The sequence below is a fragment of the Morus notabilis genome, unplaced genomic scaffold, assembly GCF_000414095.1.
Source record: "Morus notabilis unplaced genomic scaffold, ASM41409v2 Scaffold511, whole genome shotgun sequence".
Classification (NCBI taxonomy): Eukaryota; Viridiplantae; Streptophyta; class Magnoliopsida; order Rosales; family Moraceae; genus Morus; species Morus notabilis.
In genome coordinates this window covers 119,287-142,679 of record NW_010366479.1, presented here as the reverse complement: position 1 = coordinate 142,679, position 23,393 = coordinate 119,287, and the positions used below count along the sequence as shown (strand labels likewise).

Here is a 23,393-nt window from a genome sequence, read left to right as displayed (position 1 = left end):
TTCTTAGCGTCAAGTTGGTATTGTTAGTTGCATATTTGTGTCATTTAAAGGCCTTATTGTTTAAACTATTGCTGTTTTTGTTACGGCGGCATTTTTTTTTTTTTTTGGCGTCAAGTTGGAATTATTGTTGTTTTTTTTTTCCCCTCTTAGCATTATTATTATTATTATTATTATTTTTTTTTGTTACGGCGTCATTTTTAGTATGTTTTAAGCCTTTTCATCTAGCAATATGCTGTCATGTATGTCGTTTATTTTAATCATGTCGTTTTTTTGAGGGAGTTGTTATGAAGATATTTTCACTTTTAGAATAATCTGTTTTTTCGCAAATCATTGTCATTTTCCTCTATTCAATTCTGTCGCTTTATTGCACTCAATATCACCATGAGAGACACCAGCAAAATGATTGGCATGTTTCCTTCTTTGACGCCTTTCCTTTTTACAAGAGTTTTTTCGTTACGTTAACCTTAATGCCGTTTATATCAATAAAAACACAAAAACAGATTGTGTCGCTCTAAAGAATTTATTGAAAAAAAAAAAAAAAGAAACACACGGAGCCAGATATTGTGTTTTGTTTGCTGTCGTTTCTTTGGTCGTGTTTTCTAAAACTAGGCTTTTTTATCGTGATATATTTTCATTCCCATACTGTCGTCTCAAATGTTGTCGCTCGAGTTATATGATAGTATTATCTTCTGAATTTATTGTCCTCTTTGAAAATGATGTCGTGGAAATAAAGAGAGAGGGGGGAAAGAGCAACTTACGTCGTATTCAGCCATAATAGCAATATGGAAAACTATCCGTTCAAATTAATGGAGAAATAAGACCAATGAATAAGAGTAGCTGGAAACAGAGTCCAAGACAGAGACTAAAAGAAAGCTGAAACCAGCATTACACTTTCAAAAATACTTTTCGATTTACAATTGGTTAGAAAAAATGACCCAACAATGGAAAGTAGAAAAGACATCCTTTTCACATCTATAAAACTTAATCACTGAACCAACAATCCTCATCGATGAACCATTTTACCCCACTGCTCAACGAAGCCTGGGCAGGCAAAAATGGTGTGCAGAAACTCTATTCGTATTCAAAGCTAATCTCAACATGCATGTACTTTCTCATAAGCCGAACAATGTAAGAAGTGAAATCGGCCAAGATTTGGCATTCTTCATGAGTTTTGGCCTCCGAAACAACTCCATAAATGACCAACTTCTTCAAATTTGGGCATCTTTCAAGAAATCCTGCCACCCATTCTGAAAAGATATCATTAATTACAGTCCATCCAAGTTCTAAAACAACCACATTCTCCAAATGAGATGACCCCTGCAAGCCACAATGAAGTACGACATCTTTTAGATCATAGCTTAATGAAAGGTGGGTCAACCGAGGGAAACAAACCGAGATTGTTTCCATATCCACGACTTCATCCTCGTCATCAAAGACAACACCCCAAAGCCGAAGCCTCCTTAACTTTGATGATTTCGAGATCATGTGGTAGAACTTTGGCCACATGACTGTGAAGCTGCAAACATCCACAACCTCGAGATTCTCAGTGTTCTCACCAAGATCAAGATGGATGACACTAACATCATCAATCTTTAGAACCTTTAACGTCCCCTTACTAACAAGCTCAAAAATCTCAAGTGTACAGTCTTTCAAGTGCAAATTCTCAAGACAATCAGCCTCCAATATGAACTTGTCAAAACTAATAGCTTCAAAGTAAACATCCTTCAATGAAACACTACTCAGTTCCAATGTGGTTTGTGCATCCGACATGGCAATCTCAGGATTAGTAAGAGCCAAAACTTCAAGCTTAGGGCAGGCAGTCAACAAAAGGCTCAAATCCAACGCTGAGATACTGACATAACTGAGTGAAAGAGACTTCAAGCTAGGAAATTTCTGATAACTAGGTTCAACACCAGTTATGGAGTTGTGAGCCAGTGCCAAAACTTCCAACCTTTGTCTACCACATTTCTCAATAATGTTAACATTTGGAACTGTCCTCACATTGTAATGCAGTTGGCGCAGCGTCTCCCGTGTATACATGAGCCAAGCAATCACGGGGGCTGCTGCAAACTCCTCAGCATCATCCATAAAAATCGTCAAAGACTGCAGCCCCATGGTTTGGAATATTGTCTGAGTTATAATAATCTCCAACCTACTAGTAGTAAGATCGTGATAAACATGCCACTCACTGGAATTGAAGGAAAGATTGTGAAGGTGCCTACGCGAAGCCTCTCTCCACTTCTTGCAAGTTAAGGATGCAATCACTACATCACGAGCGGCTTTAAGCCGGGACAGTATGTTGCCTATGACTTCAATGGGAAGATTCTCCATTCCCAGATGAAAATTAATGAACCAATGAGAAATCTAATCCTCTATTCTAAAGATTCAACCAAAGCGCCTAATTTCGAGATCAAATCCAAAAAAACAGAGTTCCTCCAATTCATATGATTCTAGTTTGTGCTTCTTAGAAAATACAAAATCGATCTTGTCCAGTCTGTCAGATCACATGTTCCAAAGTAATTTATCACTATCTGCACATTTAAAGACTCAGTCAAATACTAAGATAACAAATTGGATATTTTCACAAATACAAAATTTAAAGGCTGGAATATAGTATATTGGATATTGCAAACAAGTTCACAACTTCACGATTCTGCATAAATCAACAGATGTTCAATCAGATGAAACGGCTGCCATTAGTCTTGTTAAATCCCAAAATAAAAAGGAAAAAACTCTTAGAGGACGTTTGGTTAGAGGATTCAAATCATGTGATTCGAACCATTTTCGATTTACGTGTATTTTTTGTGAGAGAAAATACTGTAGCGAACTACGAATCATGATTCGAATCTCTCTACCAAACATCCTCTTAAATTGTTTTCAAAATCACAGAATGCAACGAAAGATTATGGGAAAAAAACGAAAAGAAAAATGAAAAAATAAAATTTTGATAGCCGATCAGCGTACCTGGATACTAAAGACGGAGACGATCTTGACAAGCCATTATTGGCAAATGAACATCTCCGAGATGGAGATTAGAAGCTCCAAGTGATGTGTGGTTAAGAGGATTCAAGGAGACATTTAAAATCTATTGCAAGGAAGAAGGACAGATAAACAAGTTTAGTGCATTTCAGTGTTTACCAAATATACTATTGTCTGTTATAGTACCATTCATTCTACAAATATGAGTACTTTCCTATAGGTAAGAATAATTGGAAAGAAAAAAAATAAAAGAAGAAAAGAAAACAGGCATATTTTCTTTCCTGCCGTATATTTGGGAATCTGATCCCAGACAGGCACTTTCATCAAGTTTGTCCAACAAAATGTAGTAAAAGAAATAAACAGATTTACCCATAAACCAAAAACAAAAAAAAATACTGTTAAATTTTGGGAAAGTTCTTGGGTAAAATTCAGTAAAAATACTAATTTATTTGCCACCACCTATCCAGTCCTCCCTTGAAGAAATACAAAGCAGGCCATTAAGTAAAACATTACATTAAATTCAGTAAATTTTGTTCTTAGCAAAAAAAAAAAAAAAAAAAAAAAAAAAAAATTAAAAAAATTTTTTTTTTAAAAAAAAAAAAAAAAAAAAAAAAAAAAAGTAAACCTTGAGGCAACATATTTGCTTCAAACTTTCTACGCTCTGTTGATCATTTCTCCCGTCAATAAAACATCTAAATAACACAATTAATGAAGAAAAAGAAGAAAATTGATTTCTCAGCAAGCAGAATGGCAGGCAAATGTTGATCAGAAAATAGAATATCTTTGCGAAAATATAAACAATCACTAAAAAGAAAATATGAAATCTTTATACTTCACATCCATGGCAGATTCAACATTTCTGCTTCAATTGAATATAATTCTGAAAATAAATTCACGATCATATTAAATACATACTATTTTGTTTCCACATTTCTTCCATGACCAAGAATCAGAATGAAAGAGAAAGAGAGAGAGACCTTGACGAGAAGAAAACCCTAACTCATCGATTCTATAGCCCGTCCAGAGTTGCAAAGAAAACGATCATCATTTATAATCCAATTCCAGATCCAACGGCCTGCACTCTCTCTCTGTCTCTCTATATCTCTCTCTCGTTCGTTCTTGGTCAACGCCGGTTTGATTTCTTTCGTCTCTGAACCCTGCCTCTCTGTCTCTCGTTTTCTCTCCGACTGTATTTTGCCTTCTTAAGACGGTGCGTTTTGAGTCTGACCAATCAAGAAAAGTGACAGTTCGGACCAAGGCTAGGCCCATGGGCCATGGCGAGCAAAGTGTTGGGTCGGGTACCCACGGCACGTGCGCCTGTTTATCTTTTTCCTCCGGTTCACTCGGTGAGCTCCAAAATTTATTGGCAAACGACTTGGAATAAAATTTTGTGTTTATGTGGGGATGCGCAGTTCTATGTTCCCCACTTCCCAAGGCACGGGGTAAAAATTATAAAGAGTTCGATTGTTTTTGAATCGTAAGATTAAAAAGATAAATCAAATAATTACAAAATAGATTATATACCTAATAATTGATTGCCCAAAGTATTTGTTATTAAAAAAGAGCCACATTCAGAGAAACAGCCATCACCACTACTGTGGTAAACTCTCATAGTATAATTAAGATCCGTTTAGTTCACTGATTTAAATTTTTAATTTGAGTTGAGATGTGATTTTATGTGAGAGTTTTTTACTGTAACAAAAAAGTTAGATGTGACTGTTTCTGAGAGCTTTTTACTATAGCAAAACTCAAATCGGTGAAATAAACAGTACCTTAATTTTTACTTATCAGTCTCACACCGCAGCTTTTTTATTTTTCTGTTTAATAATAGTAAAATCATCTGTTGAAACTCATTAAAAGAGGTGGCTCATTTCTATTTGATCGACGTAAATATGGACAACAATGGGATTCTTGTCCCTAATTTACCCTTGTTGTCTTTTTCTACCTTTTGAGAGTTGTGACTTGTGACCGTTACAATGGTTCAGATCAGTATATAAACACATTTTCCCGCCATTGCCAAAGAAGAAAAAGGAGAAAATAGAAGGAAAAGAGAACATGTTGGAGGCGAAGAGTCTGAAGAAGGCGAGGGTCCCACTCTCTCTCATCCCCAATCCTTCTCCTGCTAATCCCCACTCCTCTCGCCTCGCTCTCCATGTAATTTATCCACCCTTAAAACCCTAACCCTAATTCTAAAGTTTCTCTTCTTACTTCGATTCCTCCTCTGTTCTTAGGTTTCCCATGACGCTTCGTCTTGCTGGCTCTACGTCGCTTCTGGTCGCCAAGTTTACACACTCCAGGTATATTTACAATATGGATTTGCTGAAAATTTTCTTTTTTTCCTCACTGTGAGTATTTTTTATCAAATTGATTGTCCAATATGGTGATTTCTGCAGTTTTTGAGATTATTATAGTGTGTATATATCTCACAACAAGTGAAATTTCTTTTTTTATTCGTTAATGTTCTTTAGTGTTTTTTTTTTTTTTTTTCAATACGATTGTTGAATCTGAGCCTATATGTTTTTGCATAGTTATGATTCAATATAAATTAGGTTTATCAAAAAGAAATAAAAAAAGATTCAGCATAAATGAAAATTATTTTGGCAGTTTTGCTATATCCTTCTTTGAAAATATAACAGCTGAAAGAAAATATTTTTCCCTCTTTTTTTTTTTTTTTGGAAGATTGCATTGGAAGATTCTTTAGTCAGCGAAGGAAAGGATAGCCTGCTAATTCCTACACACGCTGAGGTACGATATTGTAAGTTTGTGCATGAATTTTAATTTTTCTCTATTTACTTGATCATTAAATTTTGTGCATGATTTTATATTTGTAGGTTAATTAAGTTATTTATTTTATGAACCTTGAAGGTTTTGGAATCTTTCTTGGTTAACCGATGTCCACATCGTTCAGAAATTCAGAGTATTGTGCTAGCTGAAAGCGAGAGTAAGGGACCTTATGTTGAGATATTGAGATGTTCTTTTGTAAAGACTGAAGAATTTGATGATATAATGTGATAAAAGAGGTTTAAAATGTCTGAAAAAAGTAACGTGTGAATTAGTAGTGGCACTATAGTAATTTCAACTCAAGATGATCGTTTTTTACGAATATGCTTTTCCATGGTATTTTTTTGTTCTCAGAAATTTAACATAGAACCTTCAAATATATATATATATATATATTCTCAGACATATAACATAGATAGATCAAATATATATATATATATATATATATATATATATTAACATAGAAGCTGGACTTTGCATCAATCAAATTCTTATGTTTGTTCATTGATTTCTAGGTACTGGCTATTTAATGTTTGGAAGTGTCGATTCCTATGGTGATGTTATTGTATCTAAACTAGATTCTAATGGTAAAGGTACATTCTTCATTTCTCTCAAGTCCTATTTATTGTTGTGCTAACTTGTTTTGTTATGATCATTTGGTGGTAAGAATTTGCAGCAATCAACATTCAATAAAGTGTAAAAGTGTCTCAGTAGTGCTTCGTGAGGCATTCCGTGACAATACTTACAAAGAAGCAAAGATCCCATGCAGATGAACTCTTAGATTTAGTTTCCATCTGTAATTCATGTTGTGGGAAACATATAGGCATTGCCTAGCCTAAGACTTCCAGTTCCCTCTTCTTCAATAATTTGAGATGATGTGGTGCAGCAGTATGTTTGGTCTATCTGCAACCTTTTGCCTTTTTCCTTTCTCATATATTATTCTTATAGAACACAAGTGATGTTTGCTTGACGTGTAAAGACTTGGTGATATCATCTTATCAAAACACGGTGCCTATTTGAGTTGCTTTAGTTGATTCATCATATGCATTTCCAGCCTTCCTTATTGATTGTAGTACAATGACTAAAATAAAATGTCGCAAATTGAGTGCTGCACAATAGGTATAATGATAAAACTGCTACTTTGTTCCCTTGCTTGCCACTATTAGACTTGCCTTTTTTGGGTTGTCAATCACAAAGCTGACTTTATGATGTGTTGAATTGAATTTTCAGATATTGACAGGCTCACATACACAGTATCACCTCACGACAGTGGTGTGGGTGAGAGTAGTTGGGCAGGACTATGCTTCAGTCCGGCACAATGGTCTATGGTACGTCGATATACATATTAATTTATTTGTTCGTAAATGGTTATGGTTTATGATATTTTGTAACATGTACCATTAGACAATTCGAAGTTGAGGCTTGTTGTACTAAAGCTAAGCTTGTACAATACAAGATATATTATACTATACACACATGAGCCTCCGTCTCTTACCCTCTAGTATGAGATATTGACCAAGTTTTATTACAGGCAGCTGTCGCACGTAGCTTCTGTAAGGCCGTTGATGTTTATGATCAGGATATTCATGTCCAGACATTGCGTACGTAAGTGTTACATATGGTTCTCGATGTTTTTATTCTTTTAAGTTTTAACTTTTACTCATGTATGTCAATCTCTCTGTTTCTCTGCTGTTTCTTGCTCTACTACTTTCACTTCAATTTTAGTTCTCTCTATGATTATTGCTCTTAAACTGGAAAGCAACTGGAACAAGAAACTTGACAAGACTGTATTTCAAAATTTCACGAACGAATTACCTTATGTGGGAACTTGACAGTCATTCTGTTTCCAAAATCTCCTTATTTCAGAACTTCAGTCATTCTGGTAACATAATTCTGTAAAAATATTATTTCAAAAAGAAATCTGTAAAAATACATATTTTAAGATAAATCTTTCTTATGACGAGTACATTGCATGCTTTCCTTTATAGATTTTTGCTACAAAGTACTTGGAACCAGTTCAAACAAAACACAAGTTCACAACTAATTACCTCTAAACGGATATGAATTAAGTTTTATGTTAGGTCATCAAAGCGTCCTTTTTCTTGCTTTTGTAAATTTATTTGTCTTATGATGTATGCATGACCACTTCTACAGACTTTTGTATCCATCCGCCTTGAGTTTTGTACAGAATTTGTCTAATGGGAATGAAAGTTCTATTTTAGCTGTTGCTGAAGGTTGCCAGGTAAAATTTTGTTCCAAAAATTTTTTTTTTTTTTTTTTTTTTTTTTTTTTTTTTTTTGTATTTCATGGCGTGATGTACTGAAATAACTGTAGCTGACCATATGGGACTTGAGAATGAAAGAAAACGGTGGCTGTATACAACGGATTTGTGGTTCTGTTGGTGATATTTACTATGCTGTCTGCAGTTCTCCATCCGGAAATATTGCAGTGGGTGGAGCTGATCGGACCATGACTATCTATGATCCTCGCAGGTTAGCTAAGTAGTACAATATCAATTTTTCTTGTTCATGCTGATATTAATTTGTAAAAGAAAAAAAGAAATTAAGTATGTCAATAAAACACGAATCTAAAGAAAATGGAGAGAAGACACGGGCACTAATCTTTGTATCCCACCTATGAGGTCCGCTGAGGCCGAGCTCAAACTATTAAATTCAGCAAAAGCAGTATGTTTATGCAACCACAATGACCAAAATTTACGTAAAGTATTTTAACTCCAAAACTGCAATGCTTTTTTTTGCATTAAAAGAAAAAAAGAAATTAAGAATGTCAATAAAACACAAATCTAAAGAAAATGGAGAGAAGACACGGGCAGTCGGGCACTAATCTTTGTATCCCACCTATGAGGTCCGCTGAGGCCGAGCTCAAACTATTAAATTCAGCAAAATCAGTATGTTTATGCAACCACAATGACCAAAATATACGTAAAGTATTTTAATTCCAAAACTGCAATGCTTTTTTTTCATTAAAAGAAAAAAAGAAATTAAGAATGTCAATAAAACACAAATCTAAAGAAAATGGAGAGAAGACACGGGCAGTCGGGCACTAATCTTTGTATCCCACCAATGAGGTCCGCTGAGGCCGAGCTCAAACTATTAAATTCAGCAAAATCAGTATGTTTATGGAACCACAATGACCGAAATATACGTAAAGTATTTTAACTCCAAAACTGCAATGCTTTTTTTTTTTTTTTTTCATTATATTGCTGAGCTAGGAAAATGTTCCTACTCGCTGATTCATGAGGGAAGTGATTCTCCACATGTTTCTGTCTACTTACATTTGTAGCATTAAAATCAGAGTATAAAGAGACATGGAAAATCTTGACCAAGTGATAATTTGTTGTGAGTAGCGAGTTGTATTCGAGAATTTGTAGGAACTGTAATTCACTTTTATCTGGTTTCTTTATTGGGACTTTATTTCTTATTTTCCTTAACAGTTAAACAATTAGTGTTTTTTCACCTTGCACACAATAATAGTTTGAAATTTTCTTGTCTTGTACTTGATGTAGATGGTCATCATTATCAAGATGGGTGCACTGCTCAAAATATGAGGTTAGTTGCATGTGGTTATTTTCTCTGCATGCTTATCCGATGTTCACACTTCTCATTTGACTCGTACAACACAAGGTCCTTTCCGACCTCGTTCTTATGCTGGCATATACAGTTTTCTCTTAAACGCTCATAATTGCAAAAATGTTTTAGTCACTTGCTATTCCTGTCTTTGAGCAATTACTGTCATTCCTCTTTTGATCTTCATATATGTTTTGTTCGTAGTATGGATATTGTAAATTGCAATGGAATGATAAGTTTGAGTAATCTCCAGTCTTTGGGTATGGTTTTGGAATTTTATTGGATGCGAGTAGTCACATACTATCCTTTTCTGGTACCTCAGTTTGAAAAGGTCTCTCAGGTTAAAATCATGTTTGCACTCTCAGGTTAAAATCCATTCCTTTGCAAGTAGTCAAAGTAATGGATATCCAGGGTGAAGAAAGGCGGGTATATCTTTATTCAATTGCTTTAAGTTAACCACTGAGACTAAAATGTCTCTGTCACACTGAAGCTTTATCTAGAAAATGTGTCTTGTTTCCAAAGCTTACAATACTGCTTGTTTTTTTAATTTATATTTCAATTAATGATAACTCGTCTCTGGTACTGCAGATAACTGGACTTGCTTTCTCGTCAATTGATCCTGATTATATCTATATACAAGGAGTTGATTATGAGGTATTTGTTTTTAATTGTTAAACCAGTATCCCATTTCACTTGATTACTTCAGTTATTTGGACGTCAGCACTTCTGTTGGTAGTCAATTTCTAGTTGGTTGATTAAATTTGTCATTTAGAAAAAATTCCTTTGGCTTTTCATTTATTATGAAAAAATATATGCACTTTTAATATGTTAATTGGATGAGTTCTATGCTTCTTTTTATATATCCTGGGCCGTTATTGTAGCCTCATGCATGGTCAAACATTTTCTTCAGAAGTTCTCTCTTCTGCTAAATGCTTTATATTAAATGTGAAAAATAGTTTTCCATTATGATCCTTTGCCTGTTAGAACGGGTTAAAAAAAAAAATCCTTCCACAAAATGGAAACCATTATGCCTTTCAGAATAGTGATTCCTAGGAATCTGTTTTTACTTATCCGCCAACTGCCACACAAGGCCTCTTTAAATGTCCTTCATGTGTGATCTTGGTAAAGGGTACTTTGAATTCCTTGGAGCAGCTATTGATTGTCTTGTACAGTTACTGGTTCACTGTGTTAGACAATGTTGTTTTTGGTACCACACTTGCACCTATAAGCATGCGCATCATTTATATATTTTGCAATATTCAATTTAGGCTAGTTAATGAAATGCTAAGTAGTTGAAGAAAATCAATGATCTAAGCCACAGATAAAGAAGTGCAATTAGTTAATAGTACCTTTTTTTTCATGCTTTGATGTTTCATATATTGGTTGGGGGATACTTGTCTCTTCATTTTCTCACTATCTTTGCTAAAAGAACCTATGAAATATCTTGCAAAATGCTTGTTGTTTCTCTAGCCTCCAGTTGATGACACGACTAACATAAGGACTTGTTTTTGCAGGTATTTTGTGGGGATTGGAAAGCAACCAATAAGATATTCTCATTTAGGGGAGACTCAAACTGGCTTGGCTTTAGCAAGGTATATTCTTCTGTGTTTCTACATGTACTTTTCTTGTCAAAGGACTAGAGAAAAAAGATCATTCATTTAAAACAAAGCTAAGTAGTTCCAGCACGGTTTGAATTTAAAAAACACGACACACTGCAGATCTTCACCTATTGAGTCTGAAAATATTTATTTTTGAAGTAAAAACTGAACATGTTCATTACAAATTAGCATAATCAAAATAGACCTAGATCTAATAAGATATTATTGTTTTCTGGTTTTCATGAAAGGATGTTATTCTAGGATTTTTTTCTTTTTTTCTGAAAGAGGATATAAGGCCTTGTGTATCTTCTTTTTTATCTCTCTCTCTCTCTTTTTTTCTCTCTGAACTTGGGGGTAGAGTCAGGTGTAGAATTATTGGTATGCTATGCCTATAACCACTTTTTTATTTTTTTTCTATTGCAGTAAAAATGTATGACTAGTACAAAATAAAGTAAAAATTAAAAACATTAACTTTTTGCTCATTTATATCATGCAATATTATGTGGTGTTTGTAGTCAATAAGAGTAAATTGGTTGTTTCAAAACAATGGCCTTTGTCTTTTTGGGGCTCGTTTTTTCTTGAAGACCGAAGCAAACAAAATCAAGCTGATCTTGTTGGAAGTTCACAAACTTCGTTATAAAATTTAGCACAAGAATAGTTTCGAGTTAAGTTGTTTTGATAATGAAAGATTTAAAATATCATATTTCTTGTTGCTATGCTTTGTTTTTTTTTTTTTTTTTTTTTGTAACTTCCCAACTTCTCTTTCAAGTGTACGACGAATATAAGGAACTAGTTCCTTCCTCGTTACCTTGTATCATAATGGATCAACGTGTTATTTAGGATTTACTTGGGGAGCTATAGGCTTAGGTCAATTGCTTCTTGTTAAACATCCAATTAGGTGGTCACACTTGACAATGCAATCTCACCAAGTTTTATGCATTATTGCAGTGCCACAACAGAGACGTTCTGGGTGGTTGGTGCGATTCGGGTAGCATCCTTGTGGCTGATGTTGTAGCTAAAGAGATCGAAACAAAGGACGGTGTTACCTATGGCTCCTCATCTCCATTTTAACTTAGGTGGTAAATTTTCTTCTACCCCTTTCACATATCAAACGAATCCTGCCGCATTTGAAGACTTCCTTTCTAAGTGGTCTTCACCCCCAGTCAAGTCAATTAAGGAAAAGACTCGTAGTCAATTCAGCATGTCTATCTAGTCTGTACGTTGAGTATGCAAGTTTTGATATTTAACATGGAAGTACATTGATTCTTGGCTTTCACCACCTCACAAGTCACAACAAGGCCAGGTGAGTCCTGGCTGTTAACTAAATATCCTCTTATAAGCTGCTTGAATTATTATATGGCTCATATGACTTTGAAAAGCCAGTCTTTTTTAATTTTTATTTTATTTTGGATTGTCTTATTGCAAGCTCTTTTTCTTTGGTGTCGGTAAACAAACCCATCTGTTTAATTTCATGGGAGAGGTCTATAAATCTTGTGTAGGTCTGAGACAGCTCGTCCCCTGTTTAGCTTTCAGTGGCCCGTTTTCATCTTTGAGCCACTACCTATTTTGGCCCAGATAATCTTGTTCTGCTTGGTTTTCCTTTACTTTTTCTTTCTTTCCTTTTTTTTTTTTTTTTTTTTTGGGGGGTTTTTTTTTTTTTTTTTTTTTTTTGGGTGGATTTGTTTGGATTTTTGATTTGTTGAGCTGCACAATGGGAGGTAGAAAGTAGAAACCACTTGGATATGTAATAAAGATTTAAAGATAGTACTAATACTTCCTTTTTTGTTATTTTTTCTTTCTCTGACTTTGTAATTATTAGAAAGAAAAAAAAAATTTTGTGGGTTTGGAAGGGGGACGAAGCCATTATCTAGTCTAGGGAAAAAAAAAAAACAAAAGGAAAGAAAAGTTAAAAAAAAAAAAAAAAAACGAGTATTGTAAGATTGAGACATGTTTCTAGAGCTTCTCCTTGTGGTCCTCATTTTTGGTGTTGTAATTTGATTTGATAACAGTAATGTGAATAGTCAAGGGTCAAAATTCCTGGCAGAGATATGATCAATCATTCAATTGGATAATGGAAGGGTGGGGATGCTCTATCCATGGTGGGGGGTTTCATGAGGTTTATGTGCTGACCAGAGAAAAAGGGTCCCACTGTTGAGATCATCAGTTTAACCAAACAGATCACCAAATGCGTATTTATTGCATATTTCTTGTCAAATGCCACCTCATCTAAGGACCCTAAAATCATAATCAAACACCTTTTTTTTTTTCCTACCAGTAGGATAATTGTTAGCTTCCTCTTGTAAGGTCTTAGTCAGCTGAGTTATTTAACATCCACCCTATTTGACACTACATTGGAGGGGGGAAAACCGTCTTAGGTTTTCATTTTTGTTTAGGGAAGTAATTTGGTTTGTTCATTTGAATAATAATTGATGGTTGGGTTGTTAAGTTTAATTTTATTGAGGCTATTTATTCAATCGAAAATTCCTATATCATAAGCCAACGTTGTTGTCATTAAATCAGCATACTCCTACAAACTTAAGCGGCAAAGAAATGGTTGTTTTCAAGGAAAAAGTGTCATTCCCTGATGAAACTATTCTGTAGATGTACAATAGGTAGTGGTGTGCAATACAGCTTTGTATAATAAGCTACATATTTTTCTTTTTAATTTTTCCTTTTGTTATAGTCTAGGATTATATGACTTCATAAGAATAATTGAAATTCTCATTTATGCAAGGACTTTTGAAGGTATGGATGTGATTGTGATTTAATATTTAGGTTAAATGTTGAATATCTTCATTCTGGAACAAAACTTCCCCAATCTACATTTTTTTTATTAATTTCATAAATATCCCCTGAACTTTGTAATTTATCTCAACGTGATTCATGAACTTTGAAAAGGGTTCATTTGATTCCTCAAGTATGTACCCCAATTCAAAATGTCCTTTACATTTATAAAATAACAAATTGATAACATGACACTATTTATGTTTTTGTAAAAACCCCCCAAGCTATTGATTTTAAATCAATTTATCTCTTGAATTATTATTTTTGTGTTACAAAATCAATAGTTCATAAGATATTTATGAGAAAAACATTAATTCAGGATGTATTTTGAACCACTTTTCATACTTTAAGAGGTGAAACAAACCATTTTAAAATTTAGGGACTAATTGAAACAATGTACAAAGTCAGGAGATATTAATAAAATTAATCTTTTTTTATTTTTTAAGAAAAAACCTCCCTATGCCAAAAGCCAATTTTGTAATAGATGCAGTTTCTTTAACCCCAAGTTCTCAAACTCAGATGATCCAAAGTTTTTTTTTTTCCCCCTATTATTGAACATGTGTGAAACTGTTGTCAACTTGAGGATACTTTTTTAATATTTCTTTTTTAGCTGACTTTGTTATGGTTGCTTGGTTCTGAGGCCGAAGACATCCCTGATCTTCATTTATTATAAAACGAGGAGACGTGTGAAAAGAGCCAAACATGTATATTTGAATTTCACACCATTCCCTACTTATTGGGCCACACAGCTAATTTATATAATATTTTGAGGACAATAACTCAATGTGCCCTAGCAATAATTTAATAGAAAAATGGACCACAACATGAGGCTGCGTCAGATTGTTGGTCCACATTTATGTACGTTTATAGTTCCATAAAATCTTTGAATTCATATATTGATGTTCAGTTATTACCGCTATTTCTTTTGTTGAACAAAAAAAAAAAAAAGAAAAAAAGCTTAATTTGATTTTCACGCTCTTCAAGTGTTTTTCTTTTTTCATGGAATAAAATGAATGGGGATACATCTTCACTTGATCTGGCCAGGTTTTGAGCATGTTTAGTTCATTGATTTTAATTTTTAATTTGAGTTGAGATGTGATTTTATGTGAGAGTTTTTTTACTGTAGCAAAAAAGTTAGATGTGATTGTTTCTAAGAGATTTTTACTGTAGCAAAATACGAATTCTAAAATCGAATCGGTAAAATAAACGGGAGTTTGAATGATGCAAAAGCAATTAATAGCTAGATTTCTAGTTATATATTGGGGAGTTTTTTTGTGGTACTAAAAAAATAAACTATCAGTAATTGTCTACTTTTTAACTGTCAAATGTTTTTTCAAAACTGTATTTTGTATATTTCTTAATTTAATGTGGTTTTGATCAAATTTAACGGTAAAAAACTAACACTAACAGTAAGTTGATCTGTCGGAGAAAGTTCCTATGTATTTAGAAAATAATATTTGTGAGTGTTTTATTCACACCTTTTTTTTACTCTCTACACCCTCTCAAATTAAAAGTTCTTATTACGAAAACCCCTTAAATGAAATGAAAAAAAAAAAGACAGACTTAATTATATACTTCAATTTTATTACAATAAGGAAACTAATAGAACATGTTTCAAAAATCCATAGAAAATAATTTTTACTTTTTAATGACCATTTCAAAAAATTACATAAAGGTAGTTAAACTTTCTTTACTATTTGTTTTATGAAGCTTTTTTTTTTTTTTTGCTTTTTGTTTTTCATTTTTGTTTGCTAATCAATTTTTGAAGCAAGTTGTTTCACCTTTTTTTTAATAATGTCTGACTACGGGTTTTTTCAATTACTTCTCCATTTATTATTTTTTTCCCTGTTGAACTTTAAGAAAAAAAACATTCCACGCATACATTAATTTATGTGTGGTGTGTAGTTAGAAGGAGATGGTAGAGTAAAGAGTTTAATAATTTTATAAAAATAATTAGGGGTAATTTTAGAATAATAAGAGTATCCAGAAAGAAAATTTAATCATTTAAAAATCATTAGAAAGGATGTATAGAGAATACCAGGGTTGTGTGAATAGAACCACTTATAATGTATTCGTTTCTTATCATTAAGATTACGTTTTATCTCATTTTTTTACTATTTTCCTATTTAGAAAATTTCATTTTAATACCTCATACTACATTGAAATCTTTGTTTAGTGCTCTGTGTTTTTAAAATAGTACCTTAATGTTTTTAAAAAATCTTTATTTAGTACTTTGAGGTTTTTTTTGAGATGAAATGTCAAATTTGTCCTTAATAATAATTTCTCATTTGATTGACTTGAAATTTAAACATTAAAGTTTCAAAATGAAAATTTTCCAAAATGTTGAGATTCCAAGATTGCATAGTCCCGGAAAATACAACTATTTCTTTCCTTTAAAAGCACGTTTAATTAATAGTATTTAAATTATTTAATTGCACGCCTTTAGAGAGAATGAGAAATACAAAGTCTCGTTTATTTTATCGATTTAAATTTTAAATTTTAAATTTTTATAGTAAAAAATTTTCAAAAAATGTCACATTTAACTTTTTTTATTACAGTGAAAAGCTCTAAAAAAATATCATATCTCAACTTAAATTAAAAATTTAAATCTACAAAATGAACGTGACTATGAGATTTGAAAAATCTGTTTGCTAGACTTGCCAGGCTTGAGACAGATAATCAGCCCCCAAAGATATAATTAAAACAAGACAATTGTCAGGAAAAGGAATTTGGAAAACAATGCCCCATAAGAAATAAATGCTTTTCAGATTTGTGGCTATGAACAATCAATTTCCCCTTTAAAAAGAATTTAAAAAAAAAAAAGGAATAAACAGATCTTGTGTGTCTGCTTATCAATAATTTTCCTCTACTTTCGGAAAATCACGTTCTCTGCGAATGAATGTGCATTGGTATCAATGAGATTCATCAGCTCTTACTATATCCCTGGGACTTAGTTATAACCCACACGTGTAAGTACTTTTCTTAATCAGGAATTTTCATTAGATTCCATTCTAAACTGTCTCTAACTAATTTTCTCTTTTTTATTCAACAATACTGTGATGAGGCACCAAAAAAAATGGGTAAATCACTGTTTTAGACCTTATTAGAATCATATCCGAGTTTACAATTTATAGAAATCAACTTTTTTTTTTTTAGTTGTTTTAGTCTTTGAATTTTTTTTTTAATGTTGGTTCATAATTTTTATAAATTCTGTCAAATATTTAACATTTAATTGATGAAGGGACCGACACTAAAACAAAGTAATAATTTAAGACTAAAAGTGAAATATTTTAAAAGTCATAATACTAAAATAAAATTAGAGATAAAATCATCATTTGTGATATTAGTTTGGCCTCCAAAATACGACGATATAAAAGGAAACACACTAAAGCACTAATATATATATATTTAAACTTAAGTAAATTAACAAATATTGAAACGCTCAAGTGAAATACTCAAAAGGAGTATACGTGAATTGAGTTTCGAAACGAACATCCAAATGGGTAAACAACCAATCAACCTTACCCATGATTCTTTGACAAAACATTTACAATTGATGAAAAATTCAATCGCACAAAACACAACCAAGAAACAATTCTAGCATACTAAAAATACAATCTAACACGAGAAAAACAAGATAAACACAACAACTTCTGGAAAGACCCATTAGAGAAAGTAGTAAAACTTGAGAGAAGCATGGTGTTCTCGGGCCGTTCAGTTCGTTAATTTAAATTTTTAATTTGAGTTAAGATGTGACTTTATGTGAGAATTTTTTACTGTAAAAAAAATTAAATATAATTATTTTTAAAAAATTTTTACTATAATAAAATTTAAATTCTAAACTCGAATCATAAAATAAACGTCGTCACATATAAGCCGTACATGCCACCACTGAGAAAATCCCATTGACGCACAGATTGAATTCAGCCTTGAAGGATTTTAGCGTCCAATCATTTCATGCACAGATAACAACGCTCTAACTAATGGTCACTAACCCTAGTCCTACCTTCGACTCACCCTAATGGTAGCCTGCATCACACACTGACCCACCATTTGAAAGCTCACTATTTGACAAATTTGGAGATCAAGTAACTCATTCTGAATTAATTTTATTTTTTATATAAAAATAAAAATAAAAATTTTTATAATTTTAAATAAAAATTATTTATAAAAATACGTTTAATAATTTTATCAAAAGATTATTTTTAGTATAAAAAATTAATTAATGTCTTTTTTTCTGTGCTCTAGAGAGAAGAAAACAGAAATAAAAAATGAAAAATAAATTTTTTTTTATTTTACACTAAATTAAAAAATTATTTTTATTTTTATTTTTTATCTTTAATTATGTTAAACACCGTTTTTCTCTCATTTTTATTTTTTATTTCTCAAAAAATGTAAAAAATAAAAACAAAACTAACTTCAAACACAACTCAAATTTCAAGGCTCGGATCGGCAATATGCCCATAAACGATCTTGAAATTCTGGCCATCTCACTCTCGTTAGATTTCTTTCTTTTGTCTCTGAGGCTATTAGAGTAGATGTTTTTAGATACATATTATTTTATGCCTTACTACATAATTTGTCCAACATAAAAAAAACAAAACAAAATAAGCAATTTTTATTGAATTGAAGTAGGGTAGGCTGTTATTTGCAAATAAAGCCAAACAAAAATGGTAATAAATATTCTCACACTCGTGTCACTTTCTAATAAAATGTTTTTATTTAGAATAATGAAATAAATAACTTTTATTTCATCTCCCCCTTCCGTTTATTTTGATTGTAATCAATTAGCGGACCCCATTCCAATCTCTCTTTATTCTTATTTATAGTTATCACTTTCTTATGAAAGATACATTCTTGATTGTGGAGAGCCACATGGATGGTTTGAATCTCTCTCATAGGTTGTGTCAGGTTGGTATGGCCTTTTTAATCTTAGGTCTATGACGGGTTTGGGTCGTGTTCGGTATGGTCCTGCACAGTGTAAGACCGTACCATAGTCGGACTTGAGGAGAAGCCTTCAGGCTCAGCACTAGTCCTCGACTCTAGTCCATAAGGGTCAGGGTCAAGCTGGCCCTAGCCCTTTTAATTTTTTTAGCAATATTTAATTAAAAATATATATATATATATATATCATATGCTTATAAAAGATATGATTTTATTGAATTGGGATAATACGAATAAGTACATATAAATGAATGTCTCGTTAAAAACCTTGCCAAGCAAAACTCTTGGGGAGATCGGGACAAAACCTTAGCGAAGGAAAAAATAGTGCAATATTCTATGATAAGTAAATTACAAAACCTAAGTGCTTCCAGAAGATTCTGTTATGTCTAAGTTAGAAAAATATTCTTGAATTGAATCATTTGTATATTACTGTTTTTGTTTTCTGGCATCTTTTCAGTCTTTAACACACATTAACCCCTCAAAGATATATGGATATATTCTGCTTCTCTTCTCGTCAAGAATTCGGTTGCTTGCACTAAATGCTTGCTTCGATGCTACCATTGACACTGGAGTTGTCAGAATGTCACGGGCTATTATGGACAACGTTATAAAATGATCAGTCTTGCTCCTCCACCATTGTAAGATGTCCAGTTTGTTGTCATCGATTACAAAATTTGATTCAAAATATTTTATCAGTTCGGTAGACGCTTGTGTTGATGACGATCCTGACGTTTTCTCTTTCTTCTTCAATAAGCTGCACGATGAGCTTTTAGGCCCCGAACTACTAGTTGACATTGAAGTTCCCTGTAATTTTTTACCTGTTCCGTATTTTGCTTCATACAAACCAAATAATTTTTCTAACATTTTCCTAGCATCAATAATAGTTAGTTGCATATCAATACCTAAATTTTCTGTTGTAGGAGTCATTAATGATTTGGTCTCATCTACTCCGTATCTAGGATCTAAAATAGTTGCTAATGCATATAACATAGGACAACCAGACTAATAACTTTTAAATTTAGCTTCCATTAGCTTAACTATAGTTCCAAAAAGTTCAATATCCCTATAATAAGAAAATGTTTCTGAAATATTAAAAAGTTGATGCAAAGCTAAATGTGAAGTGGGATAATAAACTCCAGAAAGTAGTTCAATAGCATTGTAGAAAACTTCTAAAAATTTAAAAAAGTACTCACCAATGTTCCAATCTGTATCAAAAATAAAATTTGATCGTTCTTATTGTTCACATACGTTGTGATGAGCTGTTGATACGGAAGTGCAGCCTTCAACATTAAGTAGGTGGAGTTCCACCTATGTCTCACATCAGTTGGAAACTTTCATGGGCGCATCTGGCTATTCTTGCAATATTGTCAGAATTCTTGGAGCCGAGCTCCAGAACTAGATATGAAGGATAACGATTCTCTAATATTTGTTAGATTAGAGAAAATATATTCAATTCCTGCTTGTACTACTAAATTTATTATGTGACACGCACACTGTTGATGAAAAATTTCACCACCAAACGCTGGTTCCAAACTACGTTTAAACATGTTAATTGCAGTCGTGTTAGCTGACGCATTATAAAAAGTAATAATTAAAACTTTATCTTTTATCCCATAAATCCCAAAAATTTCCATTATTGTTTCAAAAATAACATTTGCGTTATAGGAAATGGACATAAACAAAAACCTATTATTCTCTTTTGTAAAACTCATTCATCGTCGACATAATGCGCCGTGACGCATAAATATTCAGTTTTATTGCACCCCTTCCATAGATCAGAAGTACAAGATATAGTAGCATTAAAAGACCTAAAATTATCAACTAGAGATTGTCTCATTGTATAAAACACTTTCATGCAATAAAAACGAGTTGTGTTTCTACAAAAAAAGAGATAATTCGGCACTAGCTAAAAATTTAGCTAGTGCCTCACGAGCACGTTGTGCATTGTACGTAAAATTTTGCAACCCTTGTGATGTGAGTGATAGTGTTTATTGGCAGGAGTCGACACTCTCATCTTAGTGCAACGGTAGACATGCTTTCCATTGTCTATCCAGATGACTAGTACCCCCACCCTTTTTATTAGAAAAGTACTTTTCACAATATTTACATACCGCACATTGTGCATTGAAGTTCGCGGCTCCTCTGTGAAATGTTGCCATGCGGGAGAAGTTCGTGGTCTTTTTCCCCTGCTACGTCCCCCAACTTCCTTGTTGTGCATTTAAGCATTATCAATTGGAGCAGTTTCCAGTTTAGTGGGGGTGGTGTTGTGGGCTAACATTTCATCCTCGTAAAATGCCCCATCACCAAGCTCAGAAAGAGCAGTGAAATCGTGAAAATTTGATGCGACCATTTTATGAAAAAAAAAACAGAAACTAATGTTAATTCGTTCATTTATAAAAAAAATAAACAATATAAATAAACTTGAATAATATAATGTTATGTAACAAAATTGATAACTAGAATACCTTTTTTCTGGGATTTTTAGAAATTGATTGAACTTTGTAAATGAAAGAGTAAGAAAATGAATAATCGAGAGAGAAGAGCTTAGAATCAATATCAAAGAGACAAGATGAGATATAGAATGAGACTGAGAAGAGAAGTTGAGAATGAATTGTTGTATAGGATTAAGGGATATTTATAGGGCTTTTTGGGGTGGATTTTCGGCTTGTGACCGTTGGGCCCTTCGCGTGCCCAATGGTCACAAGTCTGGCGTACTAGGAGGGCCGCTTTACAGGCCGAACACGTGCCTGGGCCGGGTTGAACAAAGGGCCGTATCGCGGGCCGAACTGGGTTTGGGCCGGGCCTCGAGGCTTCAAGGGCTAGGGCCGAGCCTGGGCCGCGGGCTGAGAAGCCGCGGCCCAGCCCTAGCCCATCAAACGTGTCAGGCCGGCACGACTCGTAACAGTACCGTACCGGGCTGTGCCGAACTCAGCACTGTTACGGGCTGGGACGGCCCGGCCCATTTGATACCTTTATCTCTCATTCTTTATTAGGAAAAGTTTTTGGAAAAAGGGCAGTAAGGTCATTTCGTACATAAAAAGGGCCACGTCATCATAAACTCATTTTTCATCGCATTGTGATTGTAGAATAGCGGAAGGGAAGAAGAAAGAGTCAGTCGTCGTTTCTACGCGCCAACGTAGACTCGGTATGTATAAGCCCTTCCACGATTTAACGACCAAGTCGTCGTTTTATCCCTATGGGTCCCACACGCCATAACACTAACACGTGGCGGCACCACAGTATCCCGTTACCCAGGACTCGGTGCGAAAGCTGTCACGGCAGCAAAACCATAAAATGGTGTGGGCGACTGTGTCGTACGGCGGGGTCGGTGACAGGTGTGGGGTTTGATGTGATCTGTGAAAGTTTTTATTCCTGATCAACGGTTCCTGATCTTGCTCTTTTACGGGAAAAAGTGCTTGTCCACAGTTTTTTTCACAAAAATAAATGAATAAAAAAGAAGTGCGTGTCTAGGCCGTGTGAGCTTCGTCTAAAAAGCTACGAACTGCAAAAGAGACTGCAAAGTATGTCGTGAGCCAAGGCCTACGCTTAGGGATGCGTAAACACTTTTACAAAAGTGGTGTCGTATGGTTTCTAATTTTAATCCTTTTTCAATTTTAATTAACGATAGGATTATCTTACTAATAGTATTGATTTTTAAGTTTTAACTTTAGATGTGATAAAAACTCCAATTAAATAAAAAAAAGTAGACACAAAAATAGAAGGCGAGAATTCATTAGTAATAAGCCCTTGTAAATACTTGATTGGATAAATTAGCTAAATTATTAAATGAAGAGATTTTCTTTTCACGCAAGAAAACATAAAGACATTACTGTTCTTTCCCATATAATTACCAATTTACCACAGAATCGTCGTGCTCGTTTGTTCACATTACTTTTATCAAAAAAATAATAGTAAAACATCATTAAAAAAAAATAGTAAAACAAAATATATAAGAAATTATTTATTGAAGCATTTTTCTTCCTCTCTTGCTTCTCTCACCGATTGCGTCATTGTTAAAAGCTTGTGTCATTGAAGTTTTGAGTTTTTTTATTTTTTTTATTTGCTTTGTGTTTTGGAATGTAACAAAGGTATGGTGATGTTATTCTCGTTAATTTTTATTTTTTTTTAGTAAGAACGGAGGTGGTTTTATTCACAATCAAATATTAGTTATGTCTCTCACTCAATTGAGTGTTTCTTTGACGGTGCAGATTATTTAGTTTAATTAAAATATTGTCTATATCGTAATACAATTATCCTCTCTGAGTTAGGATTATTATTTTGTCATCTCAGCGTTTAGAAGTTTATTTTGATAAGAGATATTTTTTTTAAATCAAAGTTTAAATGTGTTCGATCTTAATATGTTAAAATTATCTCGGGTTTTTAAATTTTAAGCATGCGTTGTCTTTTTATCAAATTATTAATCTTATATTGTGCCATTTATTTATTGTTTTTGTTTGAATAGAAGTTTTCCTTTAAAAAAAATTGTTTATTTAAAAAGCTTGTTTAAATAACATTATTATAAGTGATGACCGTTCCAATCTCAAGCTCTCAATTCAAGACTCTTTCTTTCTTTTGGCTCTCTCAAAATTCTCATTCATCAAACGAATCATATCACTCTCTGTCTTGTCTCCCCCCAACCACCGTGTTAAAAAAAAAAAAAAAAAAAAAAACCAAAAAAACAAACGCGGGGAAATTCCCCCCCAAAAAAAATCTCTCTCCC

General features: G+C 33.3%; 2 protein-coding genes across 2 annotated transcripts; one reads left to right on the top strand and one right to left on the bottom strand.

Annotated features, from left to right (window-relative positions):
* Window positions 1–824: 824 nt before the first annotated feature.
* Window positions 825–4,141, bottom strand: LOC21400851 (F-box/LRR-repeat protein At1g67190). Its single transcript, XM_010110333.2, has 3 exons — window positions 3,957–4,141; window positions 2,965–3,085; window positions 825–2,531 (listed from the first exon to the last, which is right to left on the bottom strand). Exon 3 carries the CDS (start codon window positions 2,329–2,331, stop codon window positions 1,072–1,074), a length of 1,260 nt encoding a protein of 419 aa, XP_010108635.1. The 5' UTR covers window positions 2,332–2,531; window positions 2,965–3,085; window positions 3,957–4,141; the 3' UTR covers window positions 825–1,071.
* An 893-nt stretch (window positions 4,142–5,034) lies between these two features.
* LOC21400850 lies at window positions 5,035–12,454 on the top strand. Its single transcript, XM_010110332.2, has 13 exons — window positions 5,035–5,133; window positions 5,211–5,276; window positions 5,659–5,724; window positions 5,845–5,920; window positions 6,276–6,353; window positions 6,991–7,088; window positions 7,292–7,365; window positions 7,915–8,002; window positions 8,095–8,252; window positions 9,287–9,329; window positions 9,936–10,001; window positions 10,862–10,939; window positions 11,894–12,454. Exons 1-13 carry the CDS (start codon window positions 5,035–5,037, stop codon window positions 12,014–12,016), a joined length of 1,113 nt encoding a protein of 370 aa, XP_010108634.1. The 3' UTR covers window positions 12,017–12,454.
* Window positions 12,455–23,393: the final 10,939 nt, after the last annotated feature.

Bases quoted from the DNA above. Each gene is read 5' to 3' on its own strand.
- LOC21400851 (XM_010110333.2), bottom strand. From the start codon at position 2,331: ATGGAGAATCTTCCCATTGAAGTCATAGGCAACATACTGTCCCGGCTT.
- LOC21400850 (XM_010110332.2), top strand. From the start codon at position 5,035: ATGTTGGAGGCGAAGAGTCTGAAGAAGGCGAGGGTCCCACTCTCTCTC. The intron at 6,354-6,990 runs GTACATTCTTCA...TTGAATTTTCAG, and splicing joins ACTAGATTCTAATGGTAAAG to ATATTGACAGGCTCACATAC. The intron at 8,003-8,094 runs GTAAAATTTTGT...AAATAACTGTAG, and splicing joins CTGTTGCTGAAGGTTGCCAG to CTGACCATATGGGACTTGAG.